Raw genomic sequence first — 21,273 nt, 5'->3', positions numbered from 1 at the left:
CAACCTTGAACTCGTGGGTTCAAGAGATTCTCCTGCCTCAGCTGCTTGAGAAGCTGGGACTACAGGCAAACAGCTCGAAAATGCCTTTTGAGGTGTATAAATATAATTGATTCTCATAACTATGTAGTATTCCATCATATAAATATGTCATATTTTATTTACATATTGATGAACTTCTAGATTGTTACCATTTTTTATTATTACAAATCGCTGCAGTGAACATTTTGTGTATGTCTCCTCATGCGCATGTACAGAATTTTCTCTAGGAATTAGTTCCTTTTATTTAAAATATGTTGATCAAAGATGGATGTACAGCCATTTTTATCTGTAGCACTTGGTTTTGTGAACATCAGTTTCTGGCTTATACACGTCTCACCACAGTGAAAACCATTTTGAATGAGTGGGTCAGTTTATTTGTTTGCAAAAGTCTTCCTGTGAAGTTTGAGCCTGGCTTCCTGCTGTACGTTGTTGATGAATACTCTGGAAATATTTTTAAATGACATCTGGTTTAAGGAGCAATAAGGGGTGAATACAAACTTCCTGTATCTAAAAGCAACATCACTCCTCTTGGCAAACACAGAATAAGCTCTTATTAGTTGTTCATCTGAATTGATCAAAGCATCTGGGTATCCTAGATTAAAGAAAACGTGAGTCATGGATCATAGCTGCACTAAGATGTTCTTCCTTTCCCTTATTTTCTGTCTCCATCCACAGCTTGTGCATGGGAAGCTTAGGTTTAGCAGATCTTGATATCAGGAAGATGAATAAAATTTTACATTTAATATAAGACAGTGTCCTGAAAAAGCAATAAATGTCACTAGAAGAGCATTAGATTTTTCATGAAGATAAGAAATAAACAAAGGTAAAGAAAAGCCAATTTCTTTTGCCACTTAAACTAATACTGTAGTTCCTTTAAGAAGCTGAGGTGGGCAGATCACTTGAGTCCAGGAGTTCAAGACCAGCTTAGGCAACATGGTGAAACCCCAGAGATAAGATAATTCTTATCTCTCTTACCTTAATCCAAACTAATGATATAACATTTAGCTGAAATTTCAAAACTCTCTACTTTTTCCAATTGTTTTGTTGAGTTGCTAAGAAAAACTTTGAAATGGCTTCAAAATGAGCAGGAGATGAAGCAGGAAGAAGGAACCAGGGTTCTGAATAACATAAAATGTTCAGGCGTCACCTACAGTGTTTTAAAAGTGAGACCTCTTTTCAGTTACCTGTATTTACCAACATCCAACCACATAAAAGGTTATGTGCGGGCTCTTCCTTCCAGAAGTCTGACAGCAGCTGAACCTGGGCCAATTCTGCATTTCTGGTACAGAGCTAGTTTGTTTTCTGGGGTTTACACAGCTTGTTTGCTTCTTGTTATGCCGAAGTATCTCCTATTTTTCATTACTGCGTAATTCTTTCTTTTTTTTTCTTATCTGCATGTACTGAAAGTTCTAAGTATAGAATCCCTTTTCCTGGATCTCTAGCCACCACCTATACAACCTACTCATTCTGCCACTCCTATACATATTAACAACTGGGGGCCTTCTGTGCTTTTCTGCAGGCTCATATAATCATGAACATATTAGAGATTATGCTTCCTACCTTTCTTCTCCTCTCCCTTCCTTCCTTCTTCCTTCCTTCCTCCCTTCCTCTCCCTAAACCAAATAGACTTAAAAAGTTATTTACACTTATAGGCATCTCTTGCTTTTCTTATTAACAGAAGATTGGGGAAATATTTCTAGCCTACTGGAATAGATTTCATTCTTTTTTTGAGGATTGGGGGAGGTCTCACTCTGTCACCCAGGCTGGAGTGCAGTGGTGCAATCTCGGCTCGCTGCAACCTCTGCCTCCCTGGATCATGTTATCTTCCCACCTCAGCCTCCCAAGTAGCCGGGACTACAGGCGTGCACCACCACACCTGGCTGATTTTTGTATTTTGGTAGAGATGGGGTTTCGTCATGTTGCCCAGGCTGGTCTCAAACTCCTGAACTCAAGCAATCTGCCTGCCTCAGCCTCCCAAAGTGCTAGGATTACAGGTGTGAGCCAGTGCACTTGGCCTCACTCTCTTTTTAATAGCTGCCTAATATTCTACAGTTTGGAAATCATACATTTTATTGAACAGTTTCCCTGTTAAAGGACACTCATCTTGTTTCCAATTTGCCTTGGTTTTGTTTTTGTTTTTTGATTTGAGCATGATAAAAGATGCTGCAGTGAACATTCTTATGCCTATCCTGGAATTCTTGTGTTTTTTTTATGGCCCAGGAAAGGGCTTTGCTGAGTTAAAAATGCATATGTACTTTCAATTGTAATAGATGTTGTCAAAATATTTCCAAAATATTTCCCAGCAATGTTCCGAAATACCCTTCCCCCATCCTATCCATTGTAGGCATCTTCCCCACTCTGATGAGAATGGATTGCAACTGCAGCACTGGTAGCATAGCCCAGGCATTTGTTAACATGCCATAGTATATTTCCAGGGAGTTTAAAACTCCACCCAAGGCCGGGCGCGGTGGCTCAAGCCTGTAATCCCAGCACTTTGGGAGGCCGAGATGGGCGGATCACAAGGTCAGGAGATCGAGACCATCCTGGCTAACAGGGTGAAACCCCGTCTCTACTAAAAAATATAAAAAACTAGCCGGGCGAGGTGGCGGGCGCTTGTAGTCCCAGCTACTCGGGAGGCTGAGGCAGGAGAATGGCGTAAACCCGGGAGGCGGAGCTTGCAGTGAGCTGAGATCCGGCCACTGCACTCCAGCCTGGGCGACAGAGCGAGACTCCGTCTCAAAAAAAAAAAAAAAACTCCACCCAAAAAAACTGTGGTCAGACTCTATGATTTGGGTTACTTGCAATTTTTCTTTTGTATTTCTTAAGGAATTCATGGAAAGTTGACAGCAGGGAAGAAATTTGAGATCATTTTAATGCAACCCATTCCTTTTACAGATAAGGAAATTAAAATCCAAAGAGGTGGAAGGAGTTACAGTGAGCTACTTACTGTCTGCTGCTTCAGGGAAGCAGATGTTCGGAATCCCAAGCTGGGGCTTTAACTGTTATAACATGCTGCTTCTACACTGTGGCCCATGCTGACAGTGAGTTTTAGCGAATAAACCAACAGACTTCATCTGTGAGCTGAATCAACAAATGGGGATGACCAGTTTCCAGTTTTTTCATCTCCTGTTAGGACAAGCGAGTTTCCCAGCCTACACTGGTTGTGGAATTTGCTTCGTAAACGTCTGCAAAGAAAACAAGACATTTGTTAACTTGGTCTTGTCAGTGAAATTTGTTGCTCTTAATCTTTTGAGGGCCTGGAATTTTATTTTTCTATAATGCTAGAGTTCCTGCTCAACAGGTGAGAAGCAGCTATCTTGGATCATAACCGAAATAACAATAGTGAGACAGAGGAAAGAAGATTTTGTTTACAGAAATGGTTTCCTGCTAGGCTGTCCTCCCTTAGCCCTCCTGAATTGAAAACTAAGTATTAGTAGGGGTGCCTAGAAAAAAGACCTTCTGTAGGGCCCACTGATGTTTCTGGCAGTGTAGAGAATTTGACAAGGGTTTATGTGGATGTTCTCTAGGGCTGAAATAAAAGAAACTTGGAAGAAAGCCATTTTTGCACCCTGAGTCTTTAAACTCAGTTTTAATATTAGTTTCAGATTTTGCCAATGGGTTCTGTGAGGGAAATAAAAAGGAAGACTCCAACCTTTGGGTTCCCATTTGGGTTTGCTCTGTGTTCATTGCAGAGCATTTGACAGCATGGCATTAACTTTCCAGGCTGTCTCTAAATAAAGTCAGACTGTTTAGGTAGCTCACCTCTGCTCATGTCAGCTCTTAACAATAAAGAGCTTCTATAACAATAAAAATCATCATGATGGAGATTCATATTATCATAGATAAGCATCACAAGCATATTAAGTATACTTTCACCTGGAGGCATGCCTTTGTATTTCAGACCTGGCCATGGTTCCTCTGGTTTACTAGTTTCCAAGTCTGCAGATTGGAACCACTAGGGAACTTTTAAAAGATGTCTGGATACCATGCCTGAGTTAAACAGAATATGTGCGAGAGGAGGCCAGAAATTGAATATTAAAAGCTTCGCAGTTGATTCTAAAAGGCAGCCAGGTTGAGAACTTCTGAGCAGGCTATTTGGAATAGACAGTATGTCTCTGTTTAATGCAGAAAGAAATCAGATATAATGCGAGTTGTTCTTTTTAGAATTTCGTGTCTGCGCATCATCTCTCGTAGTCTACTTCCTCTCTCTTTCCCCATTCTATATATTGTATAGATTAAAACAGTGGAATCACATCTTTTAAAGTCAGTTCATAAAGCAAAAAAATGGAATCATTGAAATGCGCCCTAGGTTAGAGACTAACGTACCATCTCTTGCCACACCCAGCATGGTCAGTTTTTCCTCTAGGACTGAAGCAGATCAATTTCTTTGGTGAAGATTCTGACAAAAATAGTTAGCAATTGGGATCCAGGATGTATGCAAAATATATATATATATATCTACATTTAAATATTAGAATAACACTCAGCTTGGTGAGATACTTGAGCCCTAGGAAGCACACAGGAATTGAGACTGCCTTAGGGAACTGCAGAATCCTATTTCTCATCTCACTCAATTCTGAGTGGAGTGCAGTGGCGTGTGAGCAGAGCCATGGGCACTCTTTCAATTGTAAAATTTTCTCTATCTGTGACTCCTTCTAGGCACATCTAGTTGAATTCAAATAAATTGAATGTTAAATGCACGTGTAGATATGACACCACTGCATTTGCTTATTTAATATTGAAAAACTGAGCACTTCTTTGCACGCATAGCTTTCAGCAGCGCTCTTTCTTTCTGTCCTTTAGCATTCCCATGGTTTGGCATGGACATCGGTGGAACGCTGGTTAAATTGGTCTACTTCGAACCGAAGGATATTACAGCTGAAGAGGAGCAAGAGGAAGTAGAGAACCTGAAGAGCATCCGGAAGTATTTGACTTCTAATACTGCTTATGGGAAAACTGGGATCCGAGACGTCCACCTGGAACTGAAAAACCTGACCATGTGTGGACGCAAAGGGAACCTGCACTTCATCCGCTTTCCCAGCTGTGCTATGCACAGGTTCATTCAGATGGGCAGTGAGAAAAACTTCTCTAGCCTTCACACCACCCTGTGTGCCACGGGAGGCGGAGCTTTCAAGTTCGAAGAGGACTTCAGAATGGTAGGTCGGGTTTGTCTTTGTTAAAACAGCAAAACCTTTCACGTGTCCATAATCATGGCCACTCATGCCTAAGAACCAGACTACTAGCCTTGGGACTCTGGACAAGCTTATGTCACCTCTCTGTGCCTCAGTTTTCTCACCTATACAAGAATAAAAACAACTCCTACCTCACAGGGTTCTTACATGTAGGATTAAATGGGATAATATGTACCTGGCACTTAGTAAGTGCTCAATATAGTTATCATCATCATCATTTCTATTGCAATTATTGCTGGGTAATATGCTAAAGACAAGATGCTAAAATCCCTTCTGAAGTATTTCAGTTAGAATTATCCACAGACTTTTACTATATAATCATGATGCCAATTTTATGCATATATAAACAGAGACCCATGGGAAGGCTTCTATGACTCCTATCAAAAATGATTACTTCTATCTACGCATTTGCTCTCAAGTGCCTTTTTTCAGCATATGAATGCCATTCAGAAGTTTTGCTCACAAACAGAAGTGAAATCTGTAATATTATTTATCAGTGAATCCCTTCATTAATGAATACCATTTAGGGAGTATAATTTTATACAGTAAGGATAAGATAATGCTGTATCCTGACTGGTAGTACATACCAACTGTACGTTGCTTATTTAGATTTAACAAATGAAGCTAAATAGAAGATGTGGATAGATAACATGCAGTCCAATGTTTCTCTTTTTTTTTAGCATTCCTTTAACATCTGCACATTCCAATGTCTTCATTTTCTACCGTCAATATAATAATCTCCATACTGTGTAGTCTTTATTTTATAAAGTGAGAATAAAGTGAAACAGTAGATGTAGATATATCTTGGAAAGGAAGAGAAGAAAGCTAGATAAACAAAAGTGATTGAATATAGAAGAAGGAAGGGTTGGGAGATTTTAGGATTAGTGTTACTACAAAGTCGAACATATAGTGAGGTAAGTCATAAAACACATATTCTCAAAGCCTGTAGTACAAATTGCTGCCATTTTGTGCCCAACTAATGTAATCCAGTCTTGCTATAAAGTCTGTCATTAATGAATCAGTGCACATTCATGATATTTAATAAAGCTATACATGCAAATTTTACTTACAAAAGTAACCCCATTTACCTCATTGATTATAGTAAGTTTCTGTAAGAGCAGACAACAGAGTCCTAGAATAGTATCCTAAGTAAGACGAATTATCTTCAGGTTTTGTTTTTTTCTTCTATGTCCCCTCCTATTACCCATCAGTAGAGTTTGACTTGCCACTTACTTAAATGACCCATCCGTTTCTCACCAAAGAGGTTCATGATCAAAGAGTTTTAAAACTGAGACGTTTGAGATCCATGGGCTTGAGAACTAAGTTTCAGTCCATAATGGAACCTGAATTCCAGTCCTGTTTCTACATTTCATCAGCTAGGTGACTGGGCAAGACCTGTCCCTCCTCTGGGCCTCATTTTGTCATCTGCAAAGAGGTGGGAGTAAGACTTCAGAACTGAAGGTGACCTCTGGAGGTGAGAAAGTATAGCATTCTTGTGCTACATAGATAAGAAACTAAAGCTGCCAGAGAGATCAAAAGCTTCTAGCAATGCCACTTAGGTAAGAGCTGGGACTTGGACTCAATTCTGATTCATAAGGAAATGCTGATCCACTCTCATTGCTCTGAGCTCCTTAGATCCCTCAAAGACACCCTATCTGTCCATTTGCACTGGAGAGCCTGAAGTGAACCAGAGTGACCCAGAGGATTTATGCAACCTCTGTCAATGCCTCCATCTCTCCCCTGGGGTAATGTATACCCTGGGAGAAAGTTACTCAATATGTGTTGGCCACGAGCAGGTGTATTTCTCAAGGTTCTAAGCTGAGAAAAGTCACATCTCATTATGACCAAGATAAAGAAGCCTCTCCTCCTTTGGACAGGCTTTTGAAGCCGAATGAGGACACCGGAGTAGGGAGCAAGTATGTAGCATTTGTTAAATAGCCTGGCCAGGTTGGGCATCCATCTGTGAAAGAAGAGTCTATGAACTGCCTTCTGTATCCAGGCTGAGTCTCAGCCAAAGTGAAGAAAGAATTGAAATAGATAGATCTTTTCCTGTAGCCCGTTTGATATTATGTTAGTGATGTGCCTGGGTCTTTCCAAATTTTATGAGGATGAATAGGTGCTATCCTCCTTCCTAAGCATTCATTCACTCACTCAACAAATACTTTATCATGCACTTTCAATGCACCAAGTACTGTTATGAACAAAATAAAGTCCCTGCTCACCATGATCTTGTATTCTAGTGGGGGAAGACAGTCAATAATCAAATTAAAAAGAGAATATAGAGCCGGGTGAAAGTGGCTCACGCCTGTAATCCCAGCACTTTGGAAGGTTGAGGCAGGTGGATTGCTTGAGGCTAGGAGTTTGAAACCAGCCTGGCCAACATGGCGTAACCCTGTCTCTACTAAAAATACAAAAATAAGCCAGGCGAGTTGGCACACGCCTGTAATCCCAGCTCCTCAGGAGGCTGAGGCACGAGAATGTCTTTAACCTGGGAGGCCAAGGTTGCAGTGAGCTGAGATCGCACTGTTGGACTCCAGCCTGGGCAACAGAGTAAGACTCTGTCTCAGGAAACAAAGTGAATATAGAATATATCAAATGGTGATAATTACTATGAATGGAGGGAAAAAACCAGGGCAAAGAAGATAGGGAGTGCTGGCAGGGTCTTTGTGTGACTAGGTTATGTTGGAGCAGAGACCTGAAGAAGTAAGACAGCAAATCATGCAAAGAAAGAGTGTGTTAAGCAGATGGAGCAGTGAGTGCTAAGGCCCTTAGTGTCCTAATAATCCAAGCTCTCCTCATTTCTAGAATAGAAAATCAAAGATGCTAACTTAATTGTAAAGGATCAATATGTACTACTGTACATATTCAAACAATTTGACAAATCATACAGAAGTGCATCTACATACCTATAAAGTCCTGTTCTTGTTATTGCATAAAATCACTATTTTTGGTATAACACAACTTTGCAGATAGGAGTTTGAAAAATCCATCTGTGTGATTTATTTGAGTGATTAGGGCTAGGTAAAAGATGTTCAACAGACAATATTATTCAATTGTTATATTTGAATAGTATTTTTAAAAAATATATAGTCTATGTACTTGAATCCTTAGATAATGTAACTGTTCTTCATTCCATGTAAAATATACAAGAAAGAACTATAAACCATGACACAATCATTAAATTAGACCTGTGTAGAATACTCTCAGTTGAACAGATCTGCACTTTGTTCCTCCTTTTTCTTTCCTTCTTTTTTTTCTTCCCACCATCCCTCCCCTCCTTCTTTCCTTTCTTGTTTTCTTTTTTAACATTTTAGGATCATTGTCACAACCAAATTTTTGACTGGCAAAAATTAGCCTTCAAAATCAATGATTTATCACAATGGAACACAGAAGAAAAACTTAGCCTAACTTCAAATAAGCTAAGATGTTGATAAGCCAATGAGGAATTCCCACCATTTAAAAAGTGGCTTTCAAGATGGAGAACTCTGCACAGCTGTGCACCAAGGCTCTGTAGGTTTCAGTGAATTTTGTCTTTATTCCCATTGTCTATATTCTGTGGGTTTTGTTTTAAATAACCTAGCAGAATATTTTATGTACAGATTCTAGTATTTTTATTCACAACCACACTTCTAACTTCAACAACTGTATTCTCAAGAATGCAAGGTATTTTTAACATCAGAACATTTATTTTTCAAAAGTCATCAGTTCTGCCCACGTAGCTTTTCATTACAATACAGGCATACCTTGTTGTATTGCCTTTTGCTTTATTATGCTTCATTTTTTGTGCTTCACAGATATTGCATTTTTTACAAATTGAAGGTTTGTGGCAACCCTGCATTGAGCAAGTCTATTGGCACTATTTTTCCAATGGCTTGTACTCACATTTGTCTATGTCACGTGTAGGTAATTCTTGCTGTATTTCAAACTTTTTAATTATTATTGTATCTGTTATGGTGATCTGTGATCAGTGATCAGTGATGTCACTGTTGTAATTGTTTTGGGGCACCACATCATGCCCATGTAAGATGGCAAACTTAATTGATAAATGTTGTATGTTCTGACTGCTCCACTGATAGGCTGTCCCCCCATCTCTCTCCCTACCTCAGGCCTCCCTATTTCCTGAGACACAGCAATATTGAAATTAGGCCAGTTAATAGTCCTACTGTTGGCCTAATTGGCTTCTACATATTCAAGTGAAAGGAAGAGTCGCATGTCCCACACTTTAAATCAAAAGCTAGACATCATTACGCTTAGTGAGAAAAGCATGCTGAAAACCAAGATAGACCAAAGCCTAGGCCTCTTGTGCCATATGGTTAGCCAGGTTGTGAATGCAAAGGAAAATTAAAAGTGCTACTCCAGTGAATACACAAATAATAAGAAAGAAAAACAGATTTATGGCTGATACAGACTTTTAGTTGTCTGGATTAAAGATCAAACCACCCACAACATTCCCTTAAGCCAAAGTCTAATCCAGAGCAAGGCCCTAACTCTTCAATTCTCTAGAATCTGAGAGAGGTGAGGAAGCTGCCAAAGAAAAGTTGAAAGGTAGGCAGGGTCCTGTGGCTCATGCCTGTAATCCCATTACTTTGGGAGGCTAAGGTGGGTGGATCGCTTGAACCCAGTAGTTCAAGACCAGCCTGGGCAACATAGTGAAACCCTGTCTCTACACAAAATACAAAAATTAGCCAGATGGGGTGGTGCACCCCTGTAGTCCCAGCAACTCAGGAGGCTGAGATAGGAGGATCACTTGAGCCCAGGAGACAGAGGTTGCAGTAAGCTATGATTGTGCCACTGCACTCCAGCCTGGGTGACAGAGTGATACCCTGTCTCAAAAAAAACATGAAAAGAAAAGTGGGAAGGTAGCAGAGGTTGTTGGTTTGTGAGGTTTAAGGAAAGAAGCCGTGTCCATAACATTAAAGGGCAAGATAAAGTCCCAAGTGCAATGTAGAAGCTGCAGCAAGCTAATCAGGAAATAGAGTTAAAGTCACTAATGAAGGTGATGCATTCAACAACAGATTTCCAGTGTAGATGAAATGACCTTATATTGTTTTGGAAGAAGAGACCACCTAAAACTTTCATAGTAGAGAAGCGAAGTCAATGCCTGGCTTCAAAGCTTCAAGGGACAGGGTAACTCTCTTGTTAAGGGCTAATGCAGCTAGTAACTTGAAGTTGAAACCAATGCTCATTGACCATTCTGAAAATCATGTGGCCCTTAAGAATTATGCTAAATCCACTCTCCCTGTGCTTTATGAATGTAACAATAAGGCATGAATGATAGTACATCTGTTTATAGCATGGTTTACTAAATATTTAAGCCCACTATTTAGACCTACTGCTCAGAAAAAAAAACTTTTCAAAGTTTTACTGCTCATTGACAATGCAACTAGTCACCCAGCAATTCTAACAGAGATGTAAAAGGAGATAATATGTTTTCATGCCTATTAATACAGCATCCATTCTGCAGCCCATAAATCAAGGAATAATTACAAGGTTCAAGTTTTATTATTTAAGAAATACTTCTTTTTTTAAAGAAATACTTTTCATAGGCTATAGCTGCCATAGGTTACAGTTCCTTTGATAGATCTGGGTAAAATCAATTAGAAACCTCTGGAAAAGATTCACTATTCTAGATGTCATTAAGAACATTTGAGATTCAAGTGGGGGGAGTAAAATAGAATTAGAAGGAGTTTGGAAGAAGTGAATTTCAGCCTCATAGACAGAGTTCAAGATGCCAGTGAAGAAAGTAACCACAGATATGGTAGAACTAGCCAGAGAACTAGAATCAGAAGTGAATCCTGAAGATATGACTGAATTGCTACAATCTCATGATAAAACTTGAATCAATGAGGCGTTGCCTCTTATGGATGAGCAAAGAAAATGGTTTCTTGAGATGGAATCTCCTTCTGGTGAAAATGCTGTGAACGTGGTTGAAATGACAACAGAGGATTTAGAGTATTATATAAACTTAGTTGATAAAGCAGTGGCAGGGTTTGAGAGGATGGACTCCAATTTTGAAAGAAGTTCTATGGTGGGTAAAATACTATCAAACAACATTCCATGCTGTGGAGAAATCTTTTGTGAAAAGAAGAGTCAACCAATGCAGCAAACTTCATTTTTGTCTTATTTTTAGAACTTTCCACAGCCACCCCAACCCTCAGCGAACCCTACTTTGATTAGTCAGCAGCTCTTAACATTGAGGCAAGACTCCACCAGCAAAAATATTACTAAATGATTAGCATTTTTTAGCGATAAAATATTTTAAAATTCAGGTATGTACTTTTTTTTTTTTTTTTTTTTTTTAGACATAATGCTAGACCAGGCACGGTAGCTTACGCCTGTAATCCCAGCGCTTTGGGAGGCCAAGGCGGGTGGATCACGACGTCAGGAAATCGAGACCATCCTGGCTAACACGATGAAACCCCATCTCTACTAAAAATACAAAGAAATTAACCAGACGTGGTGGCAGGCACTTATAGTCCCAGCTACTCGGGAGGCTGAGGCAGGAGAATGGCATGAACCCGGGAGGCAGAGCTTGCAGTGAGCCCAGATTGTGCCACTGCACTCCAGCCTGGGCAACAGAGTGAGAATCCATCTCAAAAAAAAAAGACATAATGCTATTGCACACTCAATGTACTACAGTATAGTGTAAACAACTTTTTTATTTTATTTTATTTGAGACGAAGTTTTGCTTTGTGCCCAGGCTGGAGTGCAGTGGCGTGATCTCGGCTCACTGCAACACTTGCCTCCTGGGTTCAGGCGATTCTCCTACCCCAGCCTCCCAAGTAGCTGGAATTACAGATACATCATGACCACGCCTGGCTAATTTTTGTATTTTTAGTAGAAACAGAGGTCTCACCATGTTGGCCAGGCTGGTCTCAAACTCCTGACCTCAAGTGATCTGCCCGCCTAGGCCTCCCAAAGTGCTGGGATTACAGGCATGAGCCATCACCCCTGGCAGTGTAAACAACTTTTATATGCACTAAGAAACCAAAAAACTCACGTGACTTGCTTTATTGCAGTATTCACTTTACTGAGATGGTCCGGAACTCAACCTGCAACATCTTGGAAGTATACATGTAGCTACTTGTGAGTTTTGTCCAGTCCAAACCTAACATTGACTAGAAGTCAGAAGTAACTCTTTTAGTTACTTTAAATGTAAAAAAATTACCTACCCTTAGAACAAGTAGGATATAACAATAGTCGTATTCGGTTGACATGAAACTTAGGGCAGCAGAAAGGGTTTTCTGATTACTTTCATCACTTTTTTTTCAGTGTGTGAGGACTTAAGAATTGGCTTTTCTTACACCAGAAATCTCCAAGGGACCAGTCTTAAAAAGTGTATAATGGTGGAAAAGTCATCATGAGCGGGTAGGACACCTATGGATCTGTGGAATGTCTAAACCTAAGAGCATCATTTATAAACACTTGTTACGTGGGTCCCTATTATTAATCTGAGGACTGATTTGTGATATTGCAGGAGTATAAGATTTGGTAGACACTATCATTCTCAATTTCATTCTGGCTTGAGACTTGACCACTCATAGATGGCCCCCGTCATCATTTGATAGAGGGAGGAAAAAGCTATCCTTGAGGTTTTTGTTATATTTCTCAGTCACTGAGCATGTTTGAAATTAATCTCTCTCAGGTCTCTGTAGGTCTCCTTTGTGAAAAGAAAAGAACCCTGAGGGTAATTAGTAATTCAGAATCAACCATTTTATATGCAAATTGTTCTTGGTTTAGTAAGATAACCTTTTCTGTCACTTCCAATTTGGTTTATGGAGCCAGTGTCAGCAAAAGTACCTTGGAAGTGTAAAATATCATACAGATATGTATCTTACTTATTTCCAAATACAATTTGGCGACTCATTTCTCAACTATAGGTGAGGGATGTAACTGATCCTGGGTAGATCCATAGAATGCTCCCAGGGAGTAGATATGGAACCTCTTGGGATAGTTTTTACCAAATTTCTTTAGTTAGCTATTGAGTTAGTTATTTTTGACAGACTGAGTTACAGCTCATAGGAGGCCCTCTTAATTGTATCCTTAGCATGCCTGTGTTTAAGATCCATCTCCTTCTTTTCTCTTTTCTTTCTTTCCTTTTCTTTGGACAGGGTCTTGCTCTGTCACCCAGGCTGGAGACAGAGGTGCGATCATGGCTCACTGCAGCCTTGACTTCCTGGGCTCAAGAGATCCTCCCATCTCAGCCCCCTGAGGAGCTGGGACCACAGGCGTGTGTCATGATGCCTGGATAATTTAAAAAAATGTTTTTTGTCGAGACAGCATCTCATCATGTTGCCCAAGCTGGCATTGAACACCTGGGCTCAAGCATTCCTCCTGCCTTGACCTTCCAAAGTGCTGGGATTACAGGCATGAGCCACCACACCCATCCTATATTTTTTTCCAGTGTTAGCATATAGGGGATTACTGAATGCCCTCTAAAAATTACAGTCTTCAGTTTGGAAATGATGCTTCCAAGTACATTTGGACTTTAGATAAGAAGACCTGGATTATTTTATTTCTCATGGGTATAGTAATTATAACTTGTGTGTATAGTACTTTAACGTTTCCAAACATTTTTACACAACCATCTCTTTTGATTCTTGAAAACAGCCCTGTGAGTTAGCTAGGGCAGTCGCTACAGGGAGAATATGTGACTTTATTGACATCTGTACTAGGCTGTGGTAATAGACTCATCCCCAGCTCTTTAGTTCCAGATACTGTGCTTCTTCTTCTACAGCAGTGGTTTCTCAAAGTGTGGTCCCAGGACCAGCAGCATCAGCATCAGCATCACCTGGGATTTTGCTAGAAATGCAATGAGAAATTCTGTGGTTGGAGCCCATCAACCTGCATTTTAACAAACGCTCCGGGTGATTCTGATGCACTTGAAGTTTGAGAACCCCACTGTACCCTTGCTTGCTTGAGTAACTTTGGTACTAGAAATAACATTGCTAGTTTTTCAGAATTGTAGTTTGAAAATTTTCTCTACTTTACTTCTTCCTCTACTTGTTAGTCTTGGGAACACGAGTAGGTAACTCAACCCACTGACCCACAATGATGCATTTTATCAGCAAAATAGGTAATAGTAATAGCTTCCTTGCTTAAAGTCCCACAGGCGGGGTCTATACAGTCTTTTGATTAGCTTCCATTATTTACACAGAGTTTGAGTCTTACGGCAAGCTTTGTTTTGTTGTTTTTAAGTTTGAGGAGTGACTTAAATTTAACCTAATAATTTAGAAATTGGCAGAACTCATAGTGTCTCCAAAAGTGCTAAGGAGAGTTACAAGCAGAGGGATGCTAGAGCCGGCACCTACTGGGTTAAAAGAGTCCATGTGAGCATCTCTTCCCAATTCTGTGTTTATCGACATCACATTGGTAGCTTGAAATTGGTCATGGTCAGGGGTGATTATAACATGGAAATTAGTAAATGCTATAAACTAGGGCTTTTAGTTTCAGAGAGCTGGTTGTTAAACATTTACCAGCATATCTTAGTTACAAAGTATGCTGAGATGACCTGAAGCTTCATATGCATGTTTGCTGGATCTAATAGTTCAGATCTGTCATCATTTAAGGCCCATGATAGGATTGCATTAGGATATATATATAGATAAAATTGGTAGTATGGGAGTCAGATTCAGCCCACAGACATGTTTTGTTGGTCTGCAATATACTTTTTTAATGTTAAACTAGCTGTCAGCACTTAAAACATTGGAAGATTTAACATAAAACTGTGGATTTCTGGCTCTTAAAAAATAGGATCATCTGGTAACACTGGGCCCCTAACATCGCATGGCAACAGTGGGCGGCAGGTGAATTTTAAATAGGTGCAGGTTGACTTGTTTGCTACAGTCCTTATTCTGTGACTCTACATCTAGTCAAGGCCTTTGCTCCTTTGTTTTCTTACAGTCTCCTTTAGGCATTTGAGTCTGTGGCCCTTGATGTAAAGAAAACTAAGCCCCGAAAGAGAGTGTTTCTCACTAGCTGAAATCTCAACATGCTGTTTTAAGCTTTGCACAAAGTTAATTCAGTTGTACGAATGGACTGCAAAGTCTGATAATTAATTCCCAACTCGTCCTGAATTTCAGATGGCCTCTATGAAAATCCAAGTAGCAGTATGACTCACTGCCTGCACTTGGGACCCTGTCATTTTTCCCAGATGGTGAAGGTTTTTGAGGGAGCTCTCTGCAGGGTTCAGTGAAAGTGACATATATCTGTTTCCCTGTCTGAGGATGCATGACCTCAAGCTTGAGATATCCACCCCTCAGTGAAATGTGTAGAGGAGATGTTTGTTTGCTGCTAGTACTTTGTTAGAAAATGATTTTTAGGGAAAAGGTGAAATAATGATGTTTCTTTTCAGGTCAAACTAGTACATGCGTAGATTATTTGCCTTGGCAGGTTTTTCTTTTTTCCTAGTATGGTTTCAGGAGGTCCAACAGGACAGACTTTGTATTTGTGTTTGTTATGTTGGCTGTGGAATTGGCTATCAATATTGTTGATGAACCTCTGATTAATTTTTAAGCAGTTAAACTATACTTCCAAGACTGGCTGATGAAATTGCTACTTTTCAGTTTGGGGTGATCCAAGAGATAATAACTCCCTGTTCCACGTAATAAATGTTTATTAAGCAATTATTATGTGCAGGCCTTTGAGCATAGTGCTAAGGGGCAGCCAGAGACCTAGAAACCAAGCCAGAGTGTGACCTGTGCTGTAGGTGCAATGGAAGGCTGTGGAATCAGGGAGAACAGAGGAAATAGTGTTTACACTGCTATGCCCTGCTATAGTCTTTCAGGTCTCCAGATAGGTTTATACCTGTAATTTTGCTTCTTAAAACATGTATAATTATGTATATCTCATCCAGGAGTTTCACTCGGTAAAAAAAGAAATGTTTAGAACCATTTACGAGGTAGATTTACTTAGCACCCCTGGATCATTTAGAATGTTTATTTCAAGAATACATCCACTATCTGGTTGGTAACCTATTCTAACTAATTCTGTTCTGCAGGTATATAATCAGAGGATTTTGTTAAATAGGAAATTCAAATGAGTAACAGGAAATCAAAAATGTTGTTTTAGCTCTTTTTTTTTGCTTGTTTAGACAGAATCTCAATCTGTTGTCCAGGCTAGAGTGCAGTGACATGATCATGGCTCCCTGCAGCCTTGACCTCCCAAGACTGGGTGATCCTCCCACCTCAGCCTCCCAAGCAGCTAGGACCAGCAGCACGTACCCTACATCAGGCAAATTTTTTTTTTTTTTTAAGAGATGGAGTCTCCTATATTGCCCGGGTTGGTCTCAAAATCTGTGACTCAAGTGATCCTCTCACCTCGGCAGCCCAAAATGCTGGAATTACAGGTGTGAACTACCACACCCCAGCCCATTTTAGCTCTTAACTTTTATAATGAAGATAATATCTTTTTGACAAAATATCTAAGTCTAGTACTTGTGTAGGCTGTTTCCAGATTCCAGAAGCAGTACCCGTTATGACAATGAAGACATGAGAAGTACACAGCAAGTCACTGGGAGATATTTGCTAGTTGTGCCACCTAGGAAAGTTATTTAAGTTCTGTGAATCTTAACCATAGAATAAGGTTGATAGTACCTACTTTTAGGGTTTTAGGGAGAATTAAATAATCTGGTACAAGGGCTTGGCATGTAGTAAACAGTAAATACTTGCTATTATATTTTAAAAGAGTTTTTTTTTTTAAATTATATTGGGTCTTTTAAATTATCTTCATTTGTTCAGTTTCATGTTTGTGATTGTTAGATTTTTTTCTTTCTTTGATCCATGGAAAATGATCATGAATCCAGATCTCTGGGCCAGTAGTAATACATTTGAGGATCATAAATTAAACTTTTGAGAATGCAAAATGGCTACCAGACCCTAAGCCTAGCCCTCAGCCAGGTCATTCCCCTTTACCTTTTTGCCCCTGTCCATTTTTGTCTCACAGGAACATAATAGGATACTTGGAGACCACCCCAGACATTAATAAAAGAACCAACTTTTTTTTTAACCCTTTGTATTTGCCAAGGCCTATGTAAGCACTTTACCTATATTTTCAGGTAATCTTCACAGCAGCACTCTGCAATGAGTGTTATTATCTTCCCCATTTTACACATGAGGGCACTGAGGTTTGAATTATCTTTCAGTTAAGTAAATTTTAGAGCTAGAATTCAAAGCCAGATCTAACTCCAAAGCTGAAGCCTGGAAAAAGGGGAGTTGGGCTTTGTGGGCTCAAAGGTGATTCACCCCAGTTCCCAGTCCCTCGGGACTTCATGCTCTACCAAGGAAGTATAGCATTTTTGTTGCTTTCTGAGTATTCTCAGTCTGCTCACCCTGTGCAAGCACCTCTTTCTTGGAGGCATCCCCTATTAGATTCCTGTGGCTGCTGTAACAAATAAACTTAATAGTTCAAACAACAGAAATTTATTTGCTCACAGTTCTTAATGCCAGAAGTTCAAATTCAAAGCACTGGCAGGACCGTACTTCCTTCAGTGGCTCTTGGAGATGCCATTTTTTGCCTCTTCCAGCTTCTGGTGACTGTCAGCATTCCTTGGCCTGCTGAGCAGCACTCCAGTCTCTGCCTTTGTCTTCATATGGCCTTCTCCTCTGCATCCTTTAAATCTCTCCTGTGTGTCTGTATGCTTGCCATTGGACTCAGGGCCTACCCCAATAATCCAGGATAGTCACTTCTTCTCAAGATACTCAATTAGATCTGCAAAGACCCTTTTTCCAAATAAAGTCACATTCACAGATGCTGAGAATTAGGACATAGTGCCATCTTTCAGGGACCACCATTCAACCCATGACACATGCTGATGGGTGCATTTCAAGCAACCAGGCAAGCTCTTGTCCTTTAGCATGCACTGTGGGCAGGTATGACGTCTAGCCAAGGCTACTTTTCCAGTGCAGTGGCTGATTATCTGCAAGATTTTACAACTTGTTTTAAGGGTGCCTCCAAGCTTTTAATGTGAATGACCCCAACTTAACTAGAACTAGAACCTCTGGGGTTTCCCCTTAGGTGGTCGCCTATCTCAAAAGGTTTTATTTTGTTGTTTGTTTTGTTTTAGATTGCTGACCTGCAGCTGCATAAACTGGATGAACTGGACTGTCTGATTCAGGGCCTGCTTTATGTCGACTCTGTTGGCTTCAACGGCAAGCCAGAATGTTACTATTTTGAAAATCCCACAAATCCTGAATTGTGTCAAAAAAAGCCGTACTGCCTTGATAACCCATACCCTATGTTGCTGGTTAACATGGGCTCAGGTGTCAGCATTCTAGCTGTGTACTCCAAGGACAACTATAAAAGAGTTACAGGGACCAGGTAAACATGTTTCCGCTTGTACTTGAACCCAGACCTCTTTCTTGATGATCAGTTTATAGTAAAATGTTATGTATATTGAATACATCTTTAAAAGAAATATCTTGGCCTCCTTGGCCAACCAAAAAGAATTTCTCGAATGGTGTGTTAAAGTGGTATGTGGGTGATTTATATAAATGTTAATAAAACACAGTCCTTGCCTTGATAGAAACTTTGGTCAGATTGAGGGAAGAAGGATTGCACACACCAGAAATTTGCCAACAAGGGGGTATACATTAAGTGTCAGATGATTGGCAGGGTCAGTAGAATTCAGATGGAAGGATACTTGGGATGGTCAGAGATGACTTCAGAAGAAACCTTCTTTTGGACCCTCATGGATGCCTAGCTCGGAATGACTTGCTTGAAATAATATACCATTCCAAACAGCAAACCAAATTAGGTCTACAAAGAATGTCTTTTTACCCTCAGTCAAATGCTCCACCTGAAAACGGGAATAGTCAGCACACCTCGTAGGGAATTTTGGAGTGGAGTACACAGGGAAACAGCCCCGTGGCCACAGTGGGGCAGAGGGACTTGTTTTTTAGTGCACACACCCCAAGACCCATGGACGAGCCAAGGGGTTCAGCTTCCTGTTAATGGGGATCCAACATGGGAAAAACATCTGGGGTCAGATCTCTCTAAAACATCACAGTGTAAACAAAACTAAATAGGTTTTCCTTAATTCTAGGAGGAGGATTTGGTATGAAGCATTTTTCCAGCATGTGGAACCATAGAACCCATTTTTAGAGGAGCATCTTAGGAGATTAGTGCCATGCAGAATGTGCTTTGGGATTTGGTGTTGAAACCAGGGTTTTTGATAGCTGCAGATATTTCATTTCTCTGGGTCTCAGTGTCGTCATTTCTGCCATGAAGGGGGTTGTTTCTTGGATTACTTCTACAGACTTCTCCAGTACTGAAATTCAGCAGGACTACTCACCCATTAGGAGGAGAACATTGCTTTTGCAGTACATTTCCATGACTTGTGATAGATGAATGGCTCCCCACTGAAGGGGGAAGATCTAACAGTGCCCCCCAGGATATGTTTGACTTTTGTTTTCTTTGGTTGTTACAACTGGCATCTACTAGGTAGAGGTCAGGGGTGCTGCTAAAATCCTGTAGTACATAAGGCAACAAAAAATTATCGAGCCACAGATATCAGTAATGCTGCTGTTGAGAAACCCTGGCATGCATGTACACACACACACACACACACACACACACACACACATTCTAACTGAAGCCTGCCTGGGTCCAGCAGTTGTAGTTAATTGCTACCAAGTATACATTTTCTTATTGAGAATATAGAAGCTTGCTTGCTCACACAAGAAACCAAACTGACTCCGTAACCTCATGAGGACTGTCAGGAGTATCAGAGACATGAATATTTCAGCTGAGCTGGTTTTACGTTAGAGAGTGATTTGATAAACATATAATTTTTAAGAAACTACAGACCTCCTCCCAGAAGGAGTAATTGAATTGGTAAAGCTAGTCCCAAGGTAAGAGCAAGCTATGCGTTGTTCACAATTAGAGATATTTACAGTTTTATCAACACTTAAGAATTTAACGAATTACATCACAGGGACACTTTCTTAAACTTGGAGGCTCCACGGATCTGGGTTATCTTGAATAGCTGCAAAGAAGCAAACTGTGGTGTTTGGCTTCTGTTATATGTGTAATAATGTCTATAAATATTGGTAAATGCCCTTTAATGTCCAGTATTCTCTAGTCATCAACAAATTCTGTCTGGATGTTCAAGCTTCCCTATAAACTCTCTCTTCAATCAGTAGCTTTGGAAAGGTGCTGCCGAAGCCTGCAGGTTAATAGAGAACCCTTTCGGGGCTACCACAAGAGGGGAGGGGAATGAAACATCAAGTCTGTGGGGCTGTGATCCTGATCCACAGTTGTTTTGCCAAAGGTTTCTTTTAATTCAAGTTAGGAAACCTCTGACATAAACGATTACAGTTAGCAGTGAAGTTAGTATCTACGGTTAGTGTGAGTGTGTGAAACACATTTTAGGAACCACTGTTTTAGCAAGTGGCTTAGCTTTAAGTTTTGCTACTCCTATTGTGAACCGATAGCTGTCACTCCAGGTTTTTTCTTATTGTATTATACCTGATTTTCCCATTAAACATTAAAGTTGTTTATTTTCAAGAAGCTACACAGGATGTCAGTTTCCTTTTAAACATGATTTCAAATGGCTTATTTCAGTGTTACATATAATTTTGTTGCATCCCAGATTGGGTAGCAACATTTTTTTCCTAGTGAAACAACTCTAATTATAGAAGTCAATGGAAAAAATAGTACTTTATAGCTGACATTAGAATGTGTAGTTTGTTAAAAGAGGAATGCAGATGATTTTGAAACTTTGGTGAAAGTAGCAGTACATCTCATCTCATTATTTTGGAATCTGTTTTAAGGGCATGAGCACTTCATTGAAGGTTTCTTCTGCTGTTTCCTAAAATCCCCCACTGTGATGTTGTTTGTTTTGTTTTATTTTTGAATGATGATAATATTCTACAGCTTTTTCTTGCATTGTTTTTGTCTCTTATACACTGAGGGTTTTTACTGTATGCCTACTGAAACAAACAGATGTATCTGACTGTGAGCGGGGAAATCACTTGATTAAATAATGGTTAGCAGGTTGAGGATATTAATAAAGTGCTGGGAGACATTTGGCTCTTCTGCAGCT

The 21,273-nt window shown here is 40.0% G+C and overlaps 1 protein-coding gene across 11 annotated transcripts in view; it reads left to right on the top strand.

Annotated features, from left to right (window-relative positions):
* PANK1 (pantothenate kinase 1) overlaps positions 1-21,273 on the top strand; it is a 122,161-nt gene that overhangs the window by 87,452 nt on the left and 13,436 nt on the right. For all 11 annotated transcript variants that reach the window (XM_033215990.1, XM_033215996.1, XM_033216008.1 and 8 more), the window contains 2 exons: positions 4,843-5,195; positions 18,295-18,548. In XM_033215990.1, the coding sequence (XP_033071881.1) occupies positions 4,843-5,195; positions 18,295-18,548 (607 nt within the window). The remainder of the gene's footprint in view (positions 1-4,842; positions 5,196-18,294; positions 18,549-21,273) is intronic.

Source organism: Trachypithecus francoisi, unplaced genomic scaffold, assembly GCF_009764315.1.
Source record: "Trachypithecus francoisi isolate TF-2019V2 unplaced genomic scaffold, Tfra_2.0 Contig00586, whole genome shotgun sequence".
Lineage (NCBI taxonomy): Eukaryota > Metazoa > Chordata > Mammalia > Primates > Cercopithecidae > Trachypithecus > Trachypithecus francoisi.
Note: the sequence above shows the minus strand (reverse complement) of the source record. Positions and strands in the feature narration are given on the sequence as shown.